The sequence below is a fragment of the Osmerus eperlanus genome, chromosome 5 (assembly GCF_963692335.1).
Source record: "Osmerus eperlanus chromosome 5, fOsmEpe2.1, whole genome shotgun sequence".
NCBI classification, from domain to species: Eukaryota; Metazoa; Chordata; class Actinopteri; order Osmeriformes; family Osmeridae; genus Osmerus; species Osmerus eperlanus.
The window spans coordinates 5,539,206-5,566,597 of NC_085022.1; the positions used below are offsets into that span (position 1 = coordinate 5,539,206).

General features: G+C 47.8%; 1 protein-coding gene across 3 annotated transcripts in view; it reads right to left on the minus strand.

Moving 5' to 3' along the window:
• Positions 1–3,021: 3,021 nt before the first annotated feature.
• Positions 3,022–27,392, minus strand: part of gnao1a (guanine nucleotide binding protein (G protein), alpha activating activity polypeptide O, a) — a 46,641-nt gene continuing 22,270 nt past the window's right edge. Inside the window, exons 4-8 of one of the 3 annotated variants that reach the window (XM_062461376.1) lie at positions 17,561–17,721; positions 14,231–14,359; positions 12,802–12,931; positions 10,003–10,156; positions 3,022–4,705 (exon numbers count right to left, since the gene is read on the minus strand). In XM_062461376.1, coding sequence (XP_062317360.1) covers positions 4,518–4,705; positions 10,003–10,156; positions 12,802–12,931; positions 14,231–14,359; positions 17,561–17,721 — 762 coding nt within the window. In that variant the 3' untranslated portion in view covers positions 3,022–4,517. The other 2 variants (XM_062461373.1, XM_062461375.1) reach the window with 2 other exon arrangements.

Here is a 27,392-nt window from a genome sequence, read left to right on the forward strand (position 1 = left end):
ACAAGGCAGATAAATGAGCACACACACACACACGCACACACACACAGACCATACAGCCATCCAACTGCTCTCAGGCTGTACACCACCCAAGACATTTATGAGTTAGAAGACACAAACACACACTAACACACACCAGGTGTGGAGACTATATGGAACACACACATCTGCTAGAATGGGGCACATGCACTTGCCTTAGAATTCTACTCCAGTCGGTCTCCTAGCAACAGACAGGGTGTGCTGGAGTGCTATAAATATCTTGTTGGTGTGTGATGGTTATGTGTGTGCCCTGTTTGTATGTGTGTTGTTTGTTTGTGTGTGTGCACGCTTTTCAGGGAACGTTTCAAGGTTAGTGCTGTGTGATCTGGTGGTTCTGTCTAACACAGACCCAACACCAGACAGGAGCTGTAGGCTTCAATCACACTACAATGTGACGAAGAGATGGTGCTGTTCTTTCCTCCGCCAGCAGGCGGTGCTGTTGATCCATCACTCACTGGGCTTTTAGACCTACCTGCGCTGGGATCCTCCCCTTGCAAAGTGTCCACTTGTACTTGGGAGCCAATCCCCCTGCCTTCATCTTTATCCCTCCCTCCCTCCCGCCCTCCCCACCTCGTCGCCTCTCTCACCACCCATCTCTATCCACCCCCCTCTCTCACTCCCTCTCTTTCAAGTCTCAGAGGGGATGGAGAGATGGCGAGCGGACTATCGGTGAAGCTGTCCATTGATGGAGGGAGGTTCTCCTCCTGTGTGTGACTGTTCTCTGAGAGAGTGAGAGACAGGAAGACTGATAGCTGTCCTAGTAACCCACCATTTAGAGAACTGACAACACTAGACACTACAGACTGGAAAGCTGGGTTTGAAATAATTGACTTCATGGTTTTTTTAATCAGTTTGTCCTCTTGCCTTGTGGCCCTCTGGTCATGATATGGATTTCCGACTACAATTGTGAGAGTCGGTTTGAAAGTCAGCTGCCAATTGTCAGTCTAATCCAACTCTCGGTCGATCAATCAGCTTCTCAATAACTCTGTGTAAGTTTTCCATCCTGTCCTCCCTGTCCATCTCTCCCCCCCCCCCCCCCCTCTCTCTCTCTTCCTCTCTGAGAGAAATGTCCTGACTGCAGTTTCAGCATCTGTCCAATCAGAGCCTGAGCTCCACAGCTGGGACAACTGTATGCTTCCGAACGGAACTAATGGTTTCATAGTCTTCTCATGGATTAACATTTTTCGGGTCATTCTGACCCATCAGTCATTGGGACCCACCGTCGTATTGCGACAACTTTACCGCATACAAAAACTAAGTGAAGCATTTTCTTTTAACTGTTGGGCTGTCTCAGACCCCCACATTGCGAAGGCTAAAAGAAAATAATTTTTATTTGTTTTTGTATTGGGTAAAATTGGTTAAACACAACGATGGTTCGTTATGAACCTTTGGGTCATGTGACCCGAAGGCAGCACAAGGGTTAAGACAGGGTGCTCTCTCTCTCTCCTTCTCGCTCTCTTTCTATCTTTCCCCCTCGACCCCATCTTCCCCCCCTCACTCTCTCCCTCTCCCTCTCTCTCCCTCTCTCTCTCTCTCATCCTTTCTCTTCCCATCTCTTCTCATTTCCTCCTCTATTCTCCTTGTTGACTCCCACAACTCAGGCTATTGCTAATGTTGGGTTGGTTTTAGGATGCCTTCTGAATGATGGTGGGTTGTCAGGGGTCTCGTGTTGACCACACATTGGGGTTAGAGGTGAGTCTTCTCTGCCCAGGTGTGCAGCAGGCACACCAGCGAGCCAGGAAAGGGAACAGGGGCTTTTTACCGGGTCAAATAAAAAAAATCTGAAAATCTCTTGAGTCTGATCTGAGTCGAAGTTAAGCTCTACAAGAACGAGAGACAAGCAGAATCCAGATGAAGTCATGAAAACTGTGGCTTTTAATGTAAACACTACATTCGATTGGTATTTCCAGCACGAACATCCCACATGAGATAACAACCATTCACTAAAGAGGAGGGAGCAGAAAGCAGCACAGAAAAGCATTCACTATGAGAGGAGAACAGAAAGAAACGTAAAACCCCGGGAGAGGGAGGGGGAGAGCGAAGGAGAGAACATGTAGGTGAGAAGAATGTCGAAGCTGGGCGTCATCTCGTCATAACACGCAGCATCACTTGTTTTCAAAGGTAGAAAAGTGAGAGAAGGCAGATCGATAGAGGAGGAGAGTAACATTGTTCCAAATCTACGTGTGGGGAGTGAGAGAGCTGTGCTTTTCAATGCAGACCTGGAAGGTGTGCAAACTAAGAGAAAGAGAGAGGAGAGAAAGGAGAGAGAGACAGAGAGATGTGAGATAGAAAAAGAGAGAGGGACAGAAAGAGAGGGAGAGAGAGAGAAAGAGAGAGTGATGAAGGACTCTGTACAGTGTGAGGCCCTGCCCCTGTACCCCCTAAGGAGGCAAGAAGGACTCTGTACAGTGTGAAGGCCCTGCCCCTGTACCCCCTACAGAGGCGGGATGGGCAACAAAGTGGTTCTTCCAAAATAATAAAAATAGATATCATATAATTATGTCATTATAAGTCAGGCTAAGGACACAGGAATGCAGGGAGAACAGGCAAAAAGAACATGGCTACAGTGATAGAACATCTAGATCATGGGTTAGTCAGTAAGAACAGACAGTAAGAACATCTGACGGGAGTCAGATGGCTGAGTGGTGAGGGAGTCGGACTAGTAATCTGAAGGTTGCCAGTCCGATTCCCAGCCATGCCAAATGACGTTGTGTCCTTGGGCAAGGCACTTCACCCTACTTGCTTCGGGGGGAATGTCCCTGTACTTACTGTAAGTCGCTCTGGATAAGAGCGTCTGCTAAATGACTAAATGTAAATGTAAGAACAGTTCCCACTGCACCATGGAAACCCTTGCAAAACGTCTCTTTTTTAAAAAAGGGGAGAGAAACAAATGTTCTGTATAGCTACAAAGCACAAGAAATATACTTTAATAATATTACACAATCCCCATCATCATCATCGGCATTGTAATTCTTATCATCGTAATTTATTATTGTCACTTTTTTATAGTTTTACCCCCCCCCCCCCCATTTCTTTATAGTTTTATGTGTAAAGATTCTAGAACCTGCGCGTCTACAGAACCCAACCCTGACACAAGTTTGGTGACCTGTAACCCAGTAGGACCACTTCACCAGCAGGGATTGGCTGATTTTACACCCCCCCCCCATCATCCCCACCGTAACCACGCTACACTAGGTGGAGACATTCTCTTCTATGGCCGGCTTTTTTTTTTTTTTTTTTTTTTTTTGTTACATTTTTTTCAACAGTGTCTATGTGAAGTGTTTAACTGTCTCTATATACAAAGGCTGAATATCTCATGCTGTTCTTGTGAGGAGGGGGAGGAGGACAGGCTGGGTGAGGATGGGGATGAGGGAGGAGCAGGGGTGAGGTTTAACCCCTAGCTTGACCCCTGACCCCTGAGAAGGACACCATGGAGGGGTACATGGGGATGGACGGAGATGGAGGAAGAGAGGGATGAGAGGGGGAAATGTGAGAAGTGTGTGGTGAGTGCAGAGGTGTGTGGGATAGACAATCAATAAATACATTAATAAATTAATCAACGATTAATAAAAAGAAATTAACGCGAGGATCTTTACGTGAATGTGTTAGTGGTTAGGTGATTCTAGATCTAGGCCCTAACCTGCCAGGCATCTGGACTTGTGGCACTGATATGACATTTATCACACAACCTGATAGGTTCAGAGGCTTGGCTCACTTGACGTGGCCCACTGTGCACGTAGCCAATGGCAAGGCTGTTAAGAGAAACAGGAAGTAGGGTGTGGAGAGTGAAAGGATGCCTCTGATCTTCTTGAGGTCGAACAGCTGAACTAAACAAATGGAGGGATGAGAGCCCCATTCTCAGAGGACAAGGATGAGAGTGGATGAGAGACTGGACTGATGATAGCGTGCCAGTGTGTGCTAGCTGGTCTGACTGAGATGAGACCGCGTTAAAACTAGATGTGTTTCTACATCCGTACAGCATTGTTACAGACAGGCAGGCTGGCCTGGCTGTGGTGATTTCATCTGACCTGGCCTGGCCTGGTCTAGTCTGGCCTGACATGGTCTAGACAGGTCTTGTCTGCTCTGGCCTGGCCAGGCTTTTGTGCACAGCTTTGCCCAGTATAGGCAGATACACATGTCATAAATATACACATGATCAAACAATAAAACATGAAAAAAACAACAAAATAAACATATTTGTAAAACAGGTGAGGGTTGTTTTGTTATAAACAGAAAGACACAGTTGGAGAGGGTTTGATCTAGAACCTTGATAAAGGCCGGGCTTCTTTAGGAGATCAGTTCTGTCGGCAGCTCTTTGAAGACAAACTAAAAACATTATATATATATATTTATTTATATATACGTATGCCTATTTTAAAATTATCATTATTAATATTTACCAAGTTGCATTTCAATTAGGATCATTTCCAGACAAGGGGGGGGGGGGTTGCGAGGGGGGGCACGGGTGGGACTGATCGCGCTCAGTACAAGCCACACCCCCTCAGGTTGTTGGCGATGATGATGTCAGTGACGGCGTCGAACACCACCTGGATGTTTCCTGTGTCGGTGGCGCAGGTCAGGTGACAGTAGATCTCCTTGTTGGGCGAGCGGTTCTTGCTCTCGAACTGTGCTTGGATGTAGGCAGCAGCGTCCTCGTAGGTGTTAGGACCTGAGGGGGAGGGAGGGGGGCAGGAGAGGGAGGTGGAGCAGGGGGAAGAGGGAGGGGGGGGGCAGACGATTATTGTGCGACTTGTGTCAGTCTAGTCATAACTGTTTCTTTCTGCTGTGTCCTTCTGGCCCTTATGGTTTGGTGTGTGTGGTATATGTGGTGTGTGTGTAGTATGTATGTGTGGTGTGTGTGTATGTGTGAGTGTGTAGTATGTGTGTGTGGTGTGGTGAGCGTGTCAGGGAGTCTGATGGGTGAGCGGTTAGGGAATCGGGCAACTAATCAGAAGGTTCGATTCCTGGCTGTGCAAAAAATGACGTTGTGTCCTTGGGCAAGGCACTTCACCCTACTCGCCTCGGAGGAATGTCCCTGTACTTACTGTAAGTCGCTCTGGATAAGAGCGTCTGCTAAATGTAAATGTGGTGTGTGTGTGGTATACAGTATGTGGTGTGTAGTGTACAGCATGTGGTGTGTGTGTGTGTGGTGTACAGTGTGTGGGGAGTGTGTAGTGTGCAGACGGAGGGAGACAGTCTCTTCCTTCCCCTGGCTGATGAAGCGTGGCTGCCTCTGCTGGCCAAGCTGCAGCTGAACACCTCAGTACAGAACCCAGGAGAAGAGACACGCGCCGAACTCCCCTCTCTGCCTCTTGCTCTGTCTCTGCCCATCTTTCTGTCTCTCTGTCTGTTTATCCACCTGTCTCTTAATCTCTGACTACCCCCCTGTCTCTCTGGCTGCCTCTCTCTACAGCTGCCTGACTTTAACTCTGTCCATCTGTCTCTCTCTGTTTATTCGCCTGTCTCTATCTCTGTCTATCTATTTGTGTCTCCATCTCTGTCTGTATGTCTGCCTGACTGGCTCTCTCTCCCTTTGGTTCCTCCAGCAGGTTGATGGTGGGGTCTGGCATCTGTAATGGAGTGCTGTGGTGTGAACTGGGCTGGGCTTCTTACCTGTGTATTCGGGGAAACAGATACTCAAAGCAGACTTCTTGATCTTCTCAGCGAACAAGTCCTTCTTGTTGAGGAAGAGGATGATGGAGGTGTCAATGAAGAACTTGTTGTTACAGATGGAATCAAACAGCATTAGAGACTCGTGCATGCGATTCTGCAGAGGGGAAGATGAGGAAGAGGAGGGGAAAGAGGAGAAGAAGGAGGACAGGGAGGACAGCGAGAGAATGGAGGGAGAGAGAGAGAGAAGAGGACAGGTTAGAGTCAAAGCAGTATAACCCTGGCAGAAGTAGCAGAGTCCCAGTCAGCCTGGACAGGAAGGAGGAGCCCCATGAAGCACCCTAATAGGACAGAACAGGAGAGAAGATCAACCATGTGACTGATTAACCACCAATCGGAGCAGTGTGAGGCGGTGTGCGTTGGCAGGGAGAGATGGCGGGGTGTCTGTTATCTGGGCTTCTGTGTAAATAAGAGCATGATATTCTTAGTCCGGTGTGACGTGTGTGTGAGAGACGGTGACGGTGTGTGAGGGTTTGTCTCAGTCCCAACCGACATCACAAGAGTCAAATGGACAGAGGAAAAAAAAACAAGTAAAAACTCCAGAAGCCAGTAGAAAGAATCCAATGCGTGTTTTCATGTGGTGCTTTATTAGGATGTTCTTAATAAAAAATACACCTTTCAATAAATAACAACAGATTGTAGAGTGCAAGGGAAGGGACGGAAAACATGAGAGAAGAGAGGAGAGCAGGGGAGAGGAGAGAAGAGAGGAGAGAATAGGGAAGAGGAGAGTAGAGAGGAGGACAGCAGAGCAGAAGAGAGGAGAGAAGAGCAGGGGAGAGGAGTAGAGAGGCGAGAAGAGGAGAGTAGAGAAGAGCAAAAGAGAGGAGAGAAGAGAGCAGGGGAGAGGAGAGTAGAGAAGAGGACAGCAGAAGAGAGGAGAGAAGAGAAGAGAGGAGGAAAGAAGAGGAGGGGAGAGGAGAAAAGGAGCAAAATAGCATTCATTACAGCAGTGAAATATCATACAGCTTCTCCAACCAGGACATGGACAGCTGGACAGGGGCCAAGGGGTTACGGTAGGGTTGGAGGGCAAGGTTCTGGGTAAGGTTGAGTTGTAGGGGTTAATGTGTTGGTGTCTTTGGTAGGCTGAGCTGGTGACTAACACCATTCATTGTTTATATGTTTATGTAGTTTATTATTTGTCCATTGTATTTATATAATTAGTATTATTTATAATGTTTTTCATTACTGCATTCTCTCTATATTTTGCTTGTCTTTCTGCTGCTGAAAGAAATATATTTCCCCGCCTGGGGATTCCTGAAGTTTTGATAATCTTATCTTTTAGCTAAGGTAGGATTAGTGGCAGGCAGGTTGGTTTCTCTAAGAGGTTCTGTACACTTGAAGCAGATCAAGACACAGCCTTTTAAAACGAGCAAAAAAGCTGAAGTGCATAATGGGAGTCACCAGGGGCTTTGCTGATGAGGTTCTCTGACCTACAGGTTAGGCTTGAGTCTGAGTAGCATTCTAGAACACACAACATTCTAGAACACACACATTCGCAGCATTCTAGAACACACAACATTCTAGAACACACGTTTGCAGCAATCTGGAACAAACAAGTTTGCAGTATTCTAGAACACACACGTTCGCAGCACTCTAGAACACACACTTTCGCAGCATTCCAGAACACACACGTTCGCAGCATTCTAGAACACACAACATTCTAGAACCCACGTTTGCAGCATCCTGGAACAAACAAGTTTGCAGCATTCTAGAACACACACGTTCGCAGCACTCTAGAACACACACGTTCGCAGCATTCTAGAACACACATGCTCTAGGCCTGTATACTGCAGCAATGGCCTGTCTGGATTCCCCAGTTCTAGATGCTATTGTTACATCCTTCATGTCTGCAGTATCTGTTCTGAAAGCGAGGTTCTCGGCTGCCCAGGGAGGTGAGAGCAACTTCCTCCTCCTCCTTCTCACATCTGTGTGTCAGGGTCAACAGACTTGCTGCTGTTTTCATCTGTCTCCCTCACACAGTCACTAGCGCCTCAGTAGTTCTACACCAGACACACGTCAATCCTTTTACCTTGGCTTCAGCCTCAATCACCTCAGTCTGACTGCCTGGGTAATAAACTTCATTAACCAGTGTCCTCCATGACTGCTCCTGTTATTGCCTATCAACCAGTGTTATTATTGTCTGTCTGTCAGACAGACAGGTTTAAGGCCAAAGGCACAAACACACACAAACACACACAAACACACACACAAAGCCCTTTGTAAAATTCACACAGGCTATTCCCTGTCCATAACTCTGTTCTAAAGAGACCAGAAGTGCTTGAGACGGCAGTTGTCGGGGATTACAAATACTGTACCTTACTGCTGGCCTCCATTTTAGTTTGGCCTCTGGAATGGGAGAGAATGTCTCCACTATGGCACACAGGGGCTGTTAATAGCTCCACCTCCCCTCCCTCTCAAACACACACATCAAAACACACATCAAACAAACATACACACAGATGCACCTGGACCCTGTCTGGGCGTGACCCCGTAAAGCAGACCAATCAGAGAACAGTATGAGTCAGAGCATCTGTCTCCATGACAACGGAGGGACATGGATGTCCTATCTTCTCTCTGGAACTGTATTTGGCATGGGCAGACAGGGTGTTGTGACATTTCCTGTTCTCCCCGAGGGCCTGTGCCAGCCAGCATGAAACAGCTGACTTTTGGATATACCTCCACACCAGGTCACCACACACACACAAATACTTTTCAGATATCTGATACACACAACCTGCCCTCTGGTAATTACAGATTAGCTGGGAATGTGCCGAGGTGACGAAGCAACCTGCTGGTCTAACATGGGGACATCACAGTCTTAGTTACGACTTCCACCTCACCAGAGAACGAGTCTGAACCAACCTTCACACTTCTGACCAGGAGGCTTGTAGCAACAGCAGCAAGCTAAGCTAGGCACGCTATCCCACGACTAAGCACTTACGCTTACAAGCAGAAAAAAACGTAAATAGAACGGACCAAAGGTAATCCACGAATTCACATTATTTACACAGCAGGCTACGTTTCTCCGTTCTCAAACGCAGCGATCAATCAATCAGCAGGGTCACAAAACATTCTACAAAAACCCCATCTCTTGTAACTCAACTAGCCTGCAGGAGGGGAAGCTGACAGGAAACGTAACATCTGAAGACTATATGGACTCACCCCAAAACACCTTAGTGTCTGAGAGCCAGTGTTCTGTCTACGGCACTGACACTACAGCTCAGAGATCAATGGAACCTCAAAAGAGAGGGGCTGGTTCATAATGAATAATAATAAACAAGTACAAGTGTTTCTTTGGTTTGCTAGCGGGCAGGACTAGAGGATCAAAGAGAGAGGGGGGGGTACCCTGGAGGATAAGGGGTCTACTTAGGACAGGGAGACTTTCATAGACGGGGGCTGGGCTTGTTGACACCGGGCGGGGCTTAAGGTGCTGTGGGCGTGGTCAGTAGAGGCCGCAGATCCTCAAGTTGTTAGCGATGATCACATCCGTGACAGCGTCAAACACAAACTGTATGTTGTTGGTGTCAGTGGCGCAGGTCTCGTGGGTGTACACCTCCTTGTCGAGAGACTGGTTCTTACTCTCGTACTGAGACTTAATGTAGGCCGCCGCCTCCATGAAGGTGTCGGGACCTGGGGGATTGGCAGAAAGAGACAGGAAACAGGAAGGACGACAGAACATAAATACGATATTAGTCCTGAAAATTTGGAGAGGAAACAGTTTAACCTCCTCCTGCAGTGCAGTAGAGGTGGTTTAAAACCAGGTTTTAGTGATGTCATTCGACTAGTATTTCTCTCTCTCTCTCGCTCTCTCTCGCTCTCTCTCTCTCTCTCTCTCTCTCTCTCTCTCTCTCTCTCTCTCTCTCTCTCTCTCTCTCACACACACACACAGTCTCTTCCCCCCCTTCTCTCTCCACCTCCCTCCCTCCCTCAATCTCTCTCTCTTTCTCCCTCCTACTCTATAATTCTGTCCAGCTAACCCGGAGAAAGGCCAGGGATGGAGGGATGCACAAACGGAGAGGGAACGACAGGAGAAACAACAGTCTCCTCTCCTCCATAGAGAAACGAGTAACGATCCCCGTCTAAGCCTATTCATCCCCTCCTCCCCCACAATCCATTCGTCCAGCCCTTTCTGTTCATCCCTCTCTCCATCCTTCTATTGTTTTCAGCTTCAATTCATGTTCTATTACGTTACATGATAAATCTACTTATGCTCTGTCCCACTCTGCATTTCTATTGCATCACATTCTACGTATTGGCTGTGTCCTATTCTTCCTCCAGTCCTCGGTGATGGTCTACCTGAGTACTCAGGGAAGCAGATGGAGAGAGGAGACTTTTGGATCTTCTCCTGGAATATGTCCTTCTTGTTGAGGAACAGAATGATCGACGTCTTCTTGAACCACTTGTTGTTGCAGATGCTGTCAAACAGCTTCATAGACTCATGCATGCGGTTCTGCAGGTACATAGGATAACACGTCACTCCACGGTCTCGGACACGCACTGTCACACACACGCACTGTCACGCACACAAACTGTCAGGCACGCGCACGCACTGTCACACACACGCGCACACGCACTGTCACGCACACAAACTGTCAGGCACGCGCACGCACTGTCACGCACACGCACTGTCACGCACACGCACTGTCACACACACGCACTGTCACGCACACAAACTGTCAGGCACGCGCACGCACTGTCACACACACGCGCACACAAACTGGCACGCACACAAACTGTCAGACACACACACATGCAGCCCTGCACGCCGAACGGCACACACACACTTTACTGCACATACAGTATGATAACCACAAAAGAGGAAGTGAAAAGAGTAAGACTGGAAAGAACACAAAGCTGGTTGTGATTTCGTCTGGAGGGACGGTGAGGGCTAGACTACAAGCTTGACCGCTACACTGCAAAAACCTCTCAAATCGAAGTGCAAAAAAACGAGTTTTGAGCTTGCTCGCGCTTAGTAAAACAAGGTCATTGGGCTGGCAGTGCAATAAGGACATTTCCCTTGATAAGATTTCTGAAAAGAATATGTTGTTTACTTAAATCCAACCATATTTAAAATCTAAAAACAAGATTATCACTCAGATGTACAGTTTTTGCAGTGTATGGCTGGAATCAGCAGAGATTGGCCCTCACTCTGTGCAACTAGATCATTAGATACCCTCAGGTCTATCTTTAATGATCGTTACATACCCTCGGGTCCATGTTTAATGAACGGTTAAAAGTATTTTCATGGGTCACAGAGGCGATGTTCTTTTAGCTGCATCTACAAAAGTTCTACGTGTGCATGTCAATGTTCTAAAGCGGCTTTCTGTCCTTGCCTTCAGAGGGAGATAGAGAGAGGGAGATGAGTAGCACGGCGCGTCAGGAGGTGAGCAGAGGAAGCCCAGTTAGACAGTTCAGATGCAGTTCGGGGTTCTTCAGTTTACAGTTGTGACACAGGGGCGGTTGTGCTTAGTAACAAGTCTTCGTACGACTTCACAATGTTGTTAATCCTCTCGGGTTGTTTTCACACTGACAGCAGTTCCTTCTCTGCCGTGAGAGACTGTTGCTTTGTTCTCGAGGGAAAAAGCGCAACATTCAATCAACACGGCCGTACGGACGTTCACATTTAGTTAACGCCGCCTCACAGTCAATTTGCTTTCAGCTAACACAGGACGGCAACTAAAACAGATCTATTTAGAGAGACAGCTCGCACAGAATTGTGGGAAAGCCTGGCATGGCCAATAGGAGGTTAGAAATGACCACCTATCAACCAAAGAGATAAGGTGCCCATGCTGCGTGTCAGCTGAGCATGTGATTAGACTGAGAACGAGGTAACACACACACACACAAACACACATCACAGCCAGAGAGAGGACCTTTTTCTAACTACAGTTTCTGCTCTAGTGTTCTGTTCTGGTGGGAGTGGTCATACCTGTCAGGTGATTTTGGCGGCCCCTCTGGTTGGTTAGAGAGGACAGTCGATGATGAGAAGTGACAGGAGAAGGAGGGGCCAGGAGGGAGGGAGGGGGGTCAGCGAAGAAGAACTCAAGCCCGACTCATCTCTCCCCCACAGAAAACACACATTTTCACCACACATACACGGACAAGCACACACACACTACTCTCACACACACACACACACACACACGCACTGCCCCCAACGCTGAAAGGAGAGACTGTACAGCAGGAATAAGAAGACCCCAGACCTGGCAGAAGTGACAGTGGGCAACCAAGGTGTGTGTGTGTGTGTGTGTGTGTCAGCAGAAACAGTGGGAGAGGCAGTGAGGTAGAAAGAAAGCAAGGGGAACTTCCACTGTGTGTGTGGGTGTGGGTGTGTGGGTGTGTGGCAGTTGCAACCGTCAACCGTGTTCAACTGTTCTGGAGCGTAATACCCATCAATATGTCGACAGTCCATTTCAGTGTTCGCTGTTATGGCACCTGCCTAGCGCTCTGCGCTGTAAATCACATCAACACAGCCCAGCAGAGGAAGCAGGGACATCCTGTCTATGCCTCTTCAGCTCCGGCATCACAGGCCTAGCTATCTATACAGCTGTCAACACACCGCTGAGCTACCAGGACCTAAAAGGCCCTTCGCTGCTCCTGGGTCGGGGTCCGAATACTTACCAGCTGGGCTGACCAGCCACAGCAGGATCCATCTTGCCTCTCTATGTAAAGCAGTGGTCAGGGGGCGGCTTTGCATGCAGCTTTGCATGTACACGGTATCTTAACAACCTGATGTCCCAAACAACTCCTGCTGTATGGTTTGCTTAGCAAAAACAGCGAGTGGATTATGAGCCTGCACTGGAAGCACAGTGCCATTAATGGATTTGAATTTTATGTCGCTGTGAGGAACGGAACTCTGGGCATCAGAGGAAGAGGGAGCTCCCCTCCCTACACGCTCTACGGCCGAAAGGTCCGGTTATTGATCGAACACGTGTGAACTTTGACACCTTGGAGAGCCATCAGAAGTCGGATGGATCCGCTTCTGAATAAAAGAACAGTTGTAGGTGTGTGTGTGGGCGTGTGTATGTGTGCGCGTGCGGGCATGTGTGTGCGAGTGTTTGTGCGGGCGGGAGTGTGTGTGTGTGTGAGACTCACCGTGGTCTCATCTTCGTGCAGAACCTGGTCATAACCACTCAGGGCCACGCAGAAGATGATGGCGGTCACATCCTCGAAGCAGTGGATCCACTTCTTCCTCTCCGACCGCTGGCCTCCCACGTCAAACAGCCTGGAGCACACACACGTACACAAATATACACACACATACACGTACATACATATACATATACAGACACACATTTATACACACACACACACGATGTTGAGACACAGAATCCTTGGGCAGCATCATTAGCAGTGTTGGCTCATTAGTGGCTCATATTTGCATAAATCTTCTTCATCCTCATCATGTCTGTCTGATTTTCAGTCATCTCTGAACGTTAGCTGACGGACAGATGGAGAAAGACAAAGACATTCATCTGACAGGAGAGAGAGAACGAGAGATAGAATAGTGTGAGACAAGGAGAGAGAGGAGGAGAGAGAGAAGAGAGAGCAGGATAGTGTGAGAGGAGGAGAGAGTAGAGAGAGACATGAGGAGAGAGAGCAGGATAGTGTGAGAGGAGGAGAGATAGGAGAGAGAGCAGGATAGTGTGAGAGGAGGAGAGAGGAGAGAGACATGAGGAGAGAGAGCAGGATAGTGTGAGAGGAGGAGAGAGAGGAGAGAGACATGAGGAGAGAGATCAGGATAGTGTGAGAGGAGGAGAGAGAGGAGAGAGAGACATGAGGAGAGAGAGCAGGATAGTGTGAGAGGAGGAGAGAGAGGAGAGAGAGACATGAGGAGAGAGAGCAGTATAGTGTGAGAGGAGGAGAGAGAGGAGAGAGACATGAGGAGAGAGAGCAGGATAGTGTGGGAGGTGGAGAGAGAGGAGAGAGAGACATGAGGAGAGAGAGCAGTATAGTGTGAGAGGAGGAGAGAGGAGAGAGACATGAGGAGAGAGAGCAGGATAGTGTGGGAGGTGGAGAGAGAGGACAGAGAGCAGGACAGTTTGAGAGGAGGAGAGAGAGCAGGATAGTGTGAGAGGAGGAGAGAGAGGAGAGAGACATGAGGAGAGAGAGAAGCAAAAGGGGGTGAGAGAAGTAGAGGACGAGAGGGAGAGGAGTTCACGTGGAGAAAGAGGAGACAAAAAAGTGGGGATTGAAAAAAGAGCTGATACTGCTAATGTTCATAAAGACAATGGTGAAAACCCCTGTCTCTTCTTCACAAAGAAACAGAGAGAGGAGGAGGAAAATGAGTAATTACACAGAGCAGATAATGACAAGAGTTCCCTACAGGTCCCCTGTTCACAGTCTAATCTCATTCATCTGGTGACTACTAAAAATTGCATTATTCTATTACGCGAACAGTGGAATCTATAAATCACTCACTACATTGATCACATGGCAAAACAAAAACTGTTACCAGATGATGTCAAAATCCCTGGCCTGTAGCCAGGCAACAAGCCAGCCAGGTGTGTGTGTGTGTGTGTACCTGAAGTGCAGGTTCTTGAAGGTGAAGTGTGTTTCTACGATGCCCGTGGTCTTGACCCGAGTCCTCAGGATGTCCTGCTCTGTGGGCTGGTAGTCTGATGCTCCAATCCGGTCTAAACTGTCCAGGTAGCTGAGGACAGACAGACACAGACAGGCAGGTCAGACAGACAGGCAGGACAGAGGTCAGGACACACACTGACAGGACAGATATGTAGACAGACAGGTGAGACAGTCAGATTGACATGCGGGCTAGAGAAGCAGACATGTGGGTTAGTAAGAGCCAGATTGAGACGGCTGTGAAGCCAGTATTTATGGCCAGAACTGAGCCAGGATAGAGACAGCAGGTTCACAGGCAGCAGTCAGACTGGGATTGATGCAGGCTTGTTAATTAAAAGACTTTAATCATTGATCTGGCGGAGAGAGAGAGAAATAGGGAGACAGACTAAAAAAGAGAGAAAGTGAGGGAAATTCTGAAAAAGAGAGAAAGAGGGATAAACAGTGGGAAAGAGGCAGATGGAACAGTGGTGTTGCTTGTCAGATGGGCTTGTATGGACACTACAGGACAGCTAGGAGTATTGAGTGGTAGCTGTTCCCAGAGGGGACTCCAGAACAGAGCTGGACCAGCACAGAATCCTGACCTGCTACTCTGCTGCTCACTGCTGCTGTGTGTGTGTGTGTGTGTGAAGGTGTGTGTGTGAGCGTGTATGCGAGCGTGTATGTGTGTGTGTGTGAGGGTGAGTGTGTGTGAGCGTGTCTAGGTGTTTGTGTGAGAGGGTGTGTGTGAGCGTGTATAGATGTGTGTGTACTGTAAGTGTGTGTGTGTGGTGTGTACTCATGGTTCAGAGCCAGCAGAGCTCCAAGGCTCCCCTGGCCAGCTGCAGTATTCAGCAGCACTGTGACAACTTTCCAGCTCGCATGGTGACACACACACACACACAGTGCTGTGCAAAAGTCTCAGGCTTTCATTTATCTTTTGTTCTCACTTGAGTTCAGTCTGAAATGTTTGTGTCTTTTGTATTTGTGCTGCCGTATAAAAGTGCAATGTTGAGAAAAACAATTTGTTTTGTCTTTTCATTTCTTATAGCATTTTTGCTGTACTGAATTTTTTTGTGGAAAAGACATTTGCACAGTTCTGTATTTAGTATACATACATACATACATACATACATACATACATACATATATACTGCTCAAAAAAAGGAACACTTTGAAAACACAAAAATTATGTTGGATATATATATATACTGATATGGACAGTTTAATGTCTTAGGAAAGAAAGGATGCCACATCTTTTGATGGAAATAAAATGTGGCAGGCTCGTCCATTTAGCCAAAATTCAAGTTCTGCAACTCAAAATGCTTCTCAATATCTTGTGTGGCCCCCACGTGCTTGTGTGCATGCTTGACAACGTCGCAACATGCTCCTAATGACACGACAGATGGTGTCTTGTGGGTTGTCCTCCCAGATCTGTCGAAGGGCATCAGAAGCAACCTGGCGGCGTCTGATGGACCGAAACATTATGTCCCACAGGTGTTCTCTCGGGTTTAGGTCAGGTGATCGTGAGGGCCATTCAATTGTTTCGATTCCTTCGTCCTCCAGGGACTGCCTGCATACTCTTTCCACGTGAGGCCGGGCATTGTCGTGCATCAGGGGGAACCCAGGACCTACTGCACCAGCGTAGGGTCTGACCATGGCTTCAAGGATTTCTTCCCGATACCTAATGGCAGTCAGACTGCCGTTCTCTAGCCTATAGGGGTGTGTGCACCCCTCCATGGATATGCCTCACAAGACCATCACTGACCCACCACCAAACCGGTCATGCTGAACGATGTTGCAGGCAGTACAGGATTCTCCTTGGCTTCTCCAGACCCTTTCACGTCCATCACAGGTGCTCAGGGTCAACCTGCTGTCATCTGTGAAAAGCACAGGGCGCCAGGGGCGACATGCCAGTTCTGGGGTTCTATAGCAAATGCCAAGCGAGCTCCACGGTGCTGGGCAGTGAGCACAGGGCACACTACAGGACGTCACGCCCTGACGCCACCCACATGAAGTCTGTTTCTGATTGTCTGGGAAGAGACATTCACACCAGTGGCCTGCTGGAGGTCATTCTGTAGGGCTCGGGCAGTGCTCAACCTGTTCCTCCTTGCACCAAGCAGCAGATATCCGTCCAGCTGATGGGCTGAGGACCTTCTACGGCCCTGTCCAGCTCTCCTACAGTAACTGCCTGTCTCCTGGAATCTCCTCCATGTTCTGGAGATTCTACTGACCAGATCATTATCAGAGAAGTGCAATTGAATTCATGCCATACCCTGATAAAAAATGGTTTTGAGCAGTGTATATACACACACACACACACACACATATACATATATATATAGTACACACACAGCTGCATGAATACTTGAACACATGCACACACAAATGCAAAATGGCAGCCGTGTGTTTGGACAGATGATGGGTCAGTAGTGACTCAACGGACGATGGGAGAGGAGGAGAAAGATAGAAGTAGATATCCCAGGACCTCCGAGGGACTCTGCGCTCTGGGCCCTGCCTTCTTGAAATACACACACACACACACAAACACACACACATACTCACACACACGCATACCGGCACACACACAAACTCAAACCCACAAACACAAATAATATCTCACATATTTGTCCTATTTTAGTGGAAGGTTTATTTAATGGAGTCTAATTTGAGCAGTCCTGTTTTGTCAGATGCCTGCATTGGACAGGGTCCAGAACGCCAGTCACCTTTGCAGCCTCCAGCCTCCAGCCTCACATGCTGTGACATTTAACACACACGCACTGGTTTCCAGTTTGCTGCTGCAGTTAAATCAAGGATGTGGTCCCCCAACACTACATCCTGGTGTGTAACAGCATCAATCAGCCCTCACAGCCAGTGTTGGGAGACTGATATCCCTCCTATGGGAGCTGTTGACCTCAGGGACCACAACCACTCCAATGTAAACGCCTGCACTCGTATCAGGGCCATACATCACGCATGTGTTTATGCATGTATATGCACACGCCTGGGTGTGTTTGATCTATAAATCTCGTATCGACCGGCCGCTGATGAGAGTTGGATTGATCTAGGAGAAGCGAACCCATCCGGTAGAAGGTTGAACACGTGGGTGAACCACACACACACAGACACGCACATATATACGCACGCACGCACACAGCTACACACACACACACACACACACACACACACACACACACACACACACACACAGACATAGACACACATAAAAACACATATATATATATACACAAATGCACACACACCCCACACACCCGTGGGGCAGCTGTGTTTTACTCACTACTGGGCGGAGTCGTTGAGCTGGTACTCGCGGGCGCGGCTGAAGCACTCCTGGACGGCTGCGTCGGACCACAGACGCATCATGGCGCCCAGCAGCTCGGGGGAGTACGGCTCCGTGTCCTCCATGCGGCTCACCACGTCACACACCATCTTAGCATCCGCCTGCCCGGCACAGAGGAGACAGGTTACACACACTGTACACACACTGTACACACACTGTACACACACTGCACACACACTGCACACACACTGCACACACACTGTACACACTGTACACACACTGTACACACACTGCACACACACTGCACACACACTGCACACACACTGTACACACACTGTACACACTCTGTACACACACTGTACACACACTGCACACACACTGCACACACACTGTACACACACTGTACACACACTGTACACACTCTGTACACACACTGTACACACACTGCACACACACTGCACACACTCTGTACACACACTTTACACACTGTACACACACTGTACACACTCTGTACACACTCTGTACACACACTGTACACACTGTACACACTCTGTACACACACTGCACACACACTGTACACACTCTGTACACACACTTTACACACTGTACACACTCTGTACACACTCTGTACACACTCTGTACACACACTGTACACACACTGTACACACGCTGTACACACTCTGTACACACACTGTACACACTCTGTACACACTCTGTACACACACTGTACTTACACTATACATACTCCATACGCTTTACATACCCTATAAACACTTTCACTCTATACATACTGTATGCATACCCTATACACACACTACTTACCCTATACCTACACTATGCACACACAATACATACTCTATGCATACCCTATACACACAATTTACATACACTATACCTACACTATACACACTATACATTCCCTATAAATACACTATACACCATATACACACACTATACATACACTTCTATATGCATACCCTATTCACCTCCAATTCATACACACAATATCTAATACTATTCATAAACACAATATACATGTCCAATACTATTCATAAACACAATATACGTGTCCAATACTATTCATAAAAACAATATACATGTCCAATACTATTCATAAACACAATATACGTGTCCAATACTATTCATAAACACAATATACATGTCCAATACTATTCATACACACACTATACATGTCCAGTACACAATCTATGCGTAAACCTTCCATTAACTCTATAGGACTGACAACTGTACACACACCATCTTGGTAAAATAGCGGCAAATGATGATGGCATTACACACTGCATTAAAACACGCACACACTCATACAAACAGACACACACACATATACACGGCAAATAGAGTTTATGTAAGGTTGCGTCCTGTAGATGCGCTTTCCTGAATGCTGCAGTTTCCGGCGCTCAGATAACATACTTCTATAGTTACAGAGTAAATAAAAAATACAGCTATCTGATCTCACCACTGAACACAATCTGTTTTGGTTGCAGCAATATCAACAACTGTAGTTCTGCAGGGGGAGGGGGGGGGGCTGTGGCTCTACAAGTGACCCTGATCTGTGCTCACACACACACACACGTTCACACACACATTCACACTCACACAAACATGCACGCGCACACACGGTCACACACACAGAAGTTCACACGTTCACACACACATTCACACACACACACACACACACACACACACACACACACACACACACACACACACGCACACTCTCATTGGATAAAAGCGGCAGCTAATTGAACAAACTGTTAAATGTACAGTAAGGTTCTTGGAGGGGGAGTGTATTTCTGCCCAACCTAATGACCCCCCGTTGCTTGGCCAGAAAACCCTAGAGCGCTAACTCAATTACTGAAGGAGTGTCCTGTATGTGTGTGTGTGTGTGTGCATGTGTGTGTGTCCTCCTGATCCCACTGCAGCTGCTGGTCCCACCCGCATCCTGTGGGCTGAGTGATTAGTCCAGAATGAAACTCGAGGCGCACACACACACACACACAAATGCAGAGAGAGGCGGAGGGATAAACATAAACAAGAGGGAAGCCTTAGTGCAGCTTTCTGGTCTGAGGAAGACGGAATGAAGGGAGGAGGTAAAGGAAGACGTTTATTGACGTGTGAACATTGTGTATGTGTCGTGTACACGACACCTGACATGCGCCTCAAACACGCGAGACCTGCGCCTACGTGAACAGTATGCCAAACTGTTTGATATATCTCGAGGCGTGCGCCCAGGCAGGTGTCATGTGTGCTTCGCATACTGACACTGTTGCGCAGCATAGAAACTAGGGCTGCACAATGAATCCAATTTTTATCACGATCACGATTTTGCCTTCCCACGATCGAATTCGCGTGATCGAGCGATATTTAACCCTTGTGCTGCCTTCGGGTCACATGACCCAAAGGTTCATAACGAACCATCGTTGTGTTTACCCAATTTTACCCAATACAAAAACAAATAAAAATAATTTTCTTTTAACCTTCGCAATGTGGAGGGTCTGAGACAGCCCGACGGTTAAAAGAAAATGCTTCACTTTGTTTTTGTATGCGGTAAAGTTGTCGCAATACGACGGTGGGTCACAATGACTGATGGGTCGGAATGACCCGAAGATAACACAAGGGTTAAAATGCGTCATTCCGTTTATAGTATCAACGTTTTTTTTTTTTTGCTTCCTAAAATATATTTGTATTTATTCTTTAAGGAGATGCACTGAATTTTGGTGAATAAGAGGACCCGTTTTATTTTGATGCACATATTTGTACATTAGCAGGAATGTAGCAGAATATGGATGTGAAAGCAGTTATAATTAGACTATGTGACAATAACATTTGTTTTGGTTAAAATCAACAAATAATTGTGATAATTAATCGTGATCTCAATATTGATCAAAATAATCGTGATTATCATTTTGGCCATAATCGTGCAGCCCTAACAGAAACCTGTAAACACCTGCTCGCCTAGACGCGTGAACTCTTTCGAAAATGAACTTACCTTGGGTCAATATGTTATTCATGTTCGTGTTGTTAGTCGGTGATTGTTGAAATTTTGAATATTTTCATTCTTTCCCTTCAATCATTCAACTAAATGTAATGTATTACAGTCTAAAGTCACTTAAGCCACATAAACACTAAGTCTTACAGTTTGATCGATATCTAGGCGTGGCACAGGCAGGTGTTATGTGTGCTGCGCATAATGACACTATTGCGCAGCACAGAAACGCCTGCAAACACCTGCCCGCCTAGACGCGTGAGCTATTAAGGCATGGCTTAGATTGCTGTTTCAAAATTAGTGCGTGTGTTTGTATGTGTTGGCAGGTGCATGTGCGTGCATGTTGACAGGTGTGTGTGCGCTTGTGAATGTGTGTGTGTTGGCAGGTGTGTGTGTGCACGTGAGTGTATGTCAGTGGCCATGTGCATGCACACTCTAGAGTAAGACTCGACTTTCCTAAACCCCAGCCGCTACCTTGGACACATCATCACTATGACGACTGTCACTCACGGGCCTGTCACTCACATCCCCAGCTGCCTCCATACCAGCAGGGTAAAAGGTCATCAGGCCTGGTTCATGTCTCTCTCTCTCTCTCTCTCTCTCTCTCTCTCTCTCTCTCTCTCTCTCTCTCTCTCTCTCTCTGTGGTTGATCAATACTAGGAATTGATAATCATCTACACTCCGGATACATGGCTGAATACTCAGAGAGTGAGTAGGAATCCAGAGATAGCTCTATAGACCTGGGTAATGGCTCGCTCACCCACCCACACACACACACACACATTCACACACACCCATTCACACACACACACCCACACTCACCTACACGCACCCACACACATACACATTCACACACACACACCCATTCACACACACACACCCACACACACACATTACGTGGCATTCCTCTCTGTTCCTGGTCTGTATGACTGTTCCTGGTCTGTATGACCTGGTCTGTATGACTGTTCCTGGTCTGTATGACCTGGTCTGTATGACTGTTCCTGGTCTGTATGACTGTTCCTGGTCTGTATGACCTGGTCTGTATGACTGTTCCTGGTCTGTATGACCTGGTCTGTATGACTGTTCCTGGTCTGTATGACCTGGTCTGTATGACTGTTCCTGGTCTGTATACTGTTTCTGGTCTGTATGACCTGGTCTGTATGACTGTTCCTGGTCTGTATGACCTGGTCTGTATGACTGTTCCTGGTCTGTATGACCTGGTCTGTATGACCTGGTCTGTATGACACCTCACTGGTTCCCTGCACTAACAACACTGTAGGTCCACAGGAACTGCTATGTAGTTACACTTCAATACGGTTTATTGGTACGAGTTACTACACAGGTGAAACTTGGCATGGGGGAGGTTGTGCTTTCCAGGGGTAAGTCAATGTTAACGTCTTGTTAAGTATATTGTACCGTACCAGTTAAGTATTGCCGTCCTATGTACTTACAATGTTGTTACTGTAGGCATTGCTATGTAGTTACATGGTAGTTGAAGTAACATTACTGTAATGTGTTGCCTTCTTCTGCTTTGTGTAACACTAACATTATATCCCACTAGCAGGTCAGACAGGTCATGTGACATATCCCTGGTCAGACAGGTCATGTGACCTGGTCAATACACACTCCCAGGGCTGTCTTCTGATCGCCATAGTGACAATTTGATGGTTGTGATTGGCTTTGGGGAGGAGTTCTATCTTAACCCCCGCAGTTAACCTGACATTTAAGAGCAGTTCTCTGAACTCAGCAGGGAGAACAACACACACACACACACTTCTAGAACAGGTATAATCGACACCAGTTAAGCCCCTCAAAGGTAGCCAAGGACGCACCCCTTGGTATCAGGCCCCGCCCTACAAAATCTGCAGACACACACCGTGAACCCTACAGCCACACACACACACCCTAAACCCTGCAGACACACACACACTCACCCTGAACCCTGACAGAATCCTAGCCTTCGGATAAAGGGCTGAGGAAAACTGAGAACGCTACACACATGCTACACACACACACTACACACACACATGCAGGTCACCCAGAGCATCATCCATCCCTGACTTTTGCTTCTTAACCCTTGTGCTGCCTTCGGGTCACATGACCCAAAGGTTCATAACGAACCACTGTTGTGTTTACCCAATTTTACCCAATACAAAAACAAATAAAAATAATTTTCTTTTAACCATTGCAATGTGGGGGGTCTGAGACAGCCCAACAGTTAAAAGAAAATGCTTCACTTTGTTTTTGTAGGAGGTAAATTTGTCGCAATACGACGGTGGGTCACAATGACTGATGGGTCAGAATGACCCGAAGATAACACAAGGGTTAATCACTCTCATTATTTTCACTTCCTCCCTCTATATCTTTACTCTGCGTTATGGACACACACACACACACACACACACACACACACAGTTTTGGCTGAGAAGACACCATCAGGAACAGGTGCAGGCATGATAGCAAGCCTGGGTGCTCATCAACACTTATTCATTACGACATAACACACACACACACCCACACACTTGCGCTGCCCTGGTACCTGGAGGATAGACTGGCGGAGGGTGTGGGAGGCACCTCCCCAGAGAGCAGAGCCCCAGAGAGGCTGGCACCGTCCTGGCCTTCTGCCCTCACTGAGGATGAGATCCTGGATAAAGCAGCCTTAGCATCAGAGGCTGGGAAGTATTACACTCTCTATCTTAAGCTGTCTCCCTCCCTCTCTTTATCTGTCTTGCTCTCTCCCTCTCTTTATCAGTTTCTCTCTCTCCCTCTCTCTTTACTGGTCTCACTCTCTTCATCTCTCACTAATTCAGTTCAGTTCAACATGCTTTATTGGCAAAGCAGTCCACAGTGAAGGGACAATATATTAATGTCAACACATATCATAACATATAACAAGGAGTATAACTAACAATCTCTATCTGTCTCTCTCTCCATCTTTCTCTCTCTCTCTCTCTCTCTCTCTCTCTCTCTCTCTCTCTCTCTCTCTCTCTCTCTCTCTCTCTCTCTCTCTCCTCTCAGGTGGTGGTTCCTACAAGGGTGGGCCAGAGAGTATCTCTCTTTCTCTTTTCATACGGCTCTCTCTCTCTGTGTCTGCTGTACAGTGGTACCACAGTAAAGTGGAGCCGATCAGCCGAGAGCTATCTATCCAGCTACAGTGACAGGCCAGTTTTACCTGGTCTTTTACCCCCCCCCCCCCCCCCCACACACACACACACACACCGCTGCCCTTGCTCAGATCAGGATTAAATCAACAGTTGTAGCGGGGTAAATGGCTGTGTTAAGTGAGATTATGATAATCCCGTCTCAGACCTGGAAACATGCTCCCCCTGGGCTGCTGGTGCTGGACTGGGACAGGCAGGCAGGCGGCCAGGACACACAGGGGAGGGGAGCACAGACAGAGAAAAAGAGACAGAAAGACAGAGAGAGAGAGAGAGAGAGAGAGAGAGAGAGAGAGAGAGAGAGAGAGAGAGAGAGAGAGAAAGGCAGAGAGAGAGAGAGAGACAGAGAGAGAGGAGAAGACAGAGAGGAGAGAGAGAGAGAGAGAGAGAGAGAGAGAGAGAGAGAGAGAGAGAGAGAGAGAGGAGAGGGAGAGAGAGAGAGAGAGGATGAGGAGAGAGGAGAGAGAGAGAGAGAGAAAGAGAGAGAGGAGAGACAGAGAGGAGAGAGAGAAGAGAGAGGAGAGAGAGAGAGAGAGAGAGAGAGAGAGAGAGAGAGAGAGAGAGAGAGAGAGAGAGAGAGAGAGAGAAAGGCAGAGAGAGAGGGGAGAGAGAGACAGATAGAGAGACATACAGACAGACAGAGACACAGACAGTGTTCCCCAGGTGTGGAGCAGCTCTTCAGGGAGGGGCTTCAGACACACATGGCTGGACAGGCAGACAGGCGGTCTGTCCTCTCTCAGAGGGCTGAACACAGGACCAGCCAGGCCCCCAGAACGCACCTGGACACATGCTTCACCCCAGGCATCTGCAACCCCAGCAGCCTGCTGGTCGACCATTGGACCAAGAAGAGATTGACTCAGGTCCATGGACTGAAGTGAAGGGGTTACAGGCTCGCCCTACACTGCATACAGTCCTCACACACCACAACCCTGCAGAACCAGTATGGAGGGAGGAATGCGTGTGTGCTGAGTGTGCTCCCTCCACTGTGGTGACACTAGGGCTGGGCGGTATGGCTTAAAATGTTTATCACGGTATAATTCGTAAGCACTGACGGTATCGGTATATATCACGATATATTAGTTATTATTAAAAATGTCATGACAATGCAATCCGCACCGCAGCGGCTAATCTACTGTCACTAGATATAAAAAAAACGTTGACTTCCACTCGGTGCTATTCACTGACAGTAAAAAAAAAAGTTGTATATGTGCACTGCTGTTCGTAGACTAGCTCCAGAGATCGTTGCTGCGTTGCTAGCGTTAAATGATAGCAACTCACCAGGACACTTCACCAACTCTCCACTCATTCTCCTCGACCATCCATTTAATTGGCTTTGACGGCCATCAGGTCTCGGCAAATCCTCATTTGCCCTCGCATGTCTACTTGATTCGAAATTATATGGCTGCGGGCCATCATACACATTAGTGTTTTTTGCCACCTCTTTTTCATCCCAGTCAGTCTCCATAGTTCTAGTACTAGGCTAGGCTGAGGCTTCTCTCCTCCACGACTCCCCAACGTGACATCATCGCCGATTTGCGCTAATATGCTAATGCTAACACCAAAAACGACAAAAGCTGGTCTTTAACATCATTTGGAGACACCATTTGGAGATATTTTAAATGATATACATATCTTGAGTGCTTCATGTAGGCCTACCCATTAATCAACAGTAGTGTTTAACCTGCCATATGGCCTTTAATACATTTATTAATATATCGTGATATCCATGATATGGCAAAATCCATATCATGCCACAACGCAATACCGATATTCGCGTTCATACCGGTATACCACCCACCCCTAGGTGACACGGAGTGTTTGGGTGACGTCAACAGTTCTCAGAGATTTGATTGAAGTTCAAAAACAATGCTGTTTACTCTCGCCTCCCTCCCTCTTTCCCTCCCCCCCCATCTTTCCTGCTGTCACTTCCATTTCTCTTTTCAGTTCTTTCCCTCACCCTTTCTGTCCTCTGTATCCTCCTCTGGATTTCCTTTCCTCCCCCTCTGCTCCACACTCCTCCCCTCTCCTCCCCCCTTTCCTACCCCTCTGCTCCCCCTCTCCTCTCTCCTCCCCCTCTCCTCTTTCCTCCCCCTCTGCCCCCTCTCTCCTCCCCTTCTGATCCCCTCTCCTCTCTCTACCCCTCTGCTCCCCCTCTCCCTTTCTCTCCCTCCCCCTCTTTCTCTCTCTCTCTCTCTCTCTCTCTCTCTCTCTCTCTCTCTCTCTCTCTCTCTCTCTCTCTCTCTCTATCCCCCTCTATCTTTCTCTCCCCTCCCCTCTTTCTCTCTCTCCCTCTCTCTCTCCCCCCTCTCTCTCCCTCTCCCCTTCTCTCTTTGTCTCCCACCCCTCTCTCTCCACACAGCAGGACCAGCAAACGACAAGAACCTCTAATATCTGTACCCCTCCTCCATCCCTGCCAGCAGGCTCTTCACTTCATTATCATCTCTCTGTCTTTCCCTCCCTCCCTTGCTCCCAGGGCCCTCCCTCCCTCTCCACTCCTCCGCATCATGTGACAGCCTGTTCCAGTTGCCATGGTTACCAGGCTCTTCCTGGGGAATGCGATCTTGGGTCTGTTTTCAATTTTCCCTCCCTCTTTCTCTCGCTCACACACACAGTACCCCCACCCTGTGTCTGTTTGCCCACTCAACCCATCTTCTCTCTCTCCTCTCCTCCTTCTAATCTCTCTCCTCCTCCTCTCTCCCTCCTCCTCCTCCTCCTCTCTTCCTTCTCCTCTCTCTCTTCCTTCCTCCATCATCCTCTCTCTCCCTCCTCCTCTCCCTTCTCCTCTCTCCTCCTCTCTCTTCCTCCTCCTCTCCTCCTTCTCCCCTCTCTCTCCCTCCTCCTCTCCTCCCCCCCTCCTCCTCCTCTTCTTCCCCCTCTCTCTGCCTTCTATGGCCGCTTTTGAATAATTGATCTGATGAAATATTTAACTTATTCTGCTTTCCTGCTATGCCTCTACTTGTGTTTTGGCTGTGTCGTGTGTGTGTGTCTGTGTGTGTGTACAGCGTTGTAGGGGCATTTAAACAACAACTCTCTCTCTCCCTCTCCACCCCACTCTCTCCATCTCCCTCTCTCTTCCTCTCTCTCCCTTTCCATGGATTTTACAGAGTGATCAAGGTTTGGTCGTGACTGGAGATGTGGAGGGGAATGCTTCTGGGTTTTTCGGGGTATTGCCTCATTATTGCAGGGGTTGTTGTTTTGGGATTACAATGTAAACACGTTCAAAGAGCATGTGATTTGGAATGATAAAAGAGAAACCTCGCTCTCTCTCTCCCTCTATTCTCCCTATCCGCCTCACTCTATTCCATCTCTCTCCTTCCCTCTATTTCCCCCTCTCTCTATTCTCCCTCTCTGTCTCTCTTCTCCCTCCTTCTATTCCTCATCTCCCCCTCCCTTTCTTCTCTCTCTCACACCCCCACACTCCCACCCCTTCTATCATAATCAGAGGAAGGCACAATAAAGTATTCCAAACACACTCAGGTAATCACGTGTTGGAACAGGAGTGTGTGTGTCTGTGTGGGTTGGTGTGTGTGTGTGTCTACGTGGGTTGGTGTGTGTGTGACGAGGGGACCTGAAGTATGGGAGCCCCTCCTCCCTCTGGGTTCTGAGGGGGGGGGGGGGGAGAGATGAATGATTGGTCAGACGTTTGTGGTGATAGGGTAACCAGTGG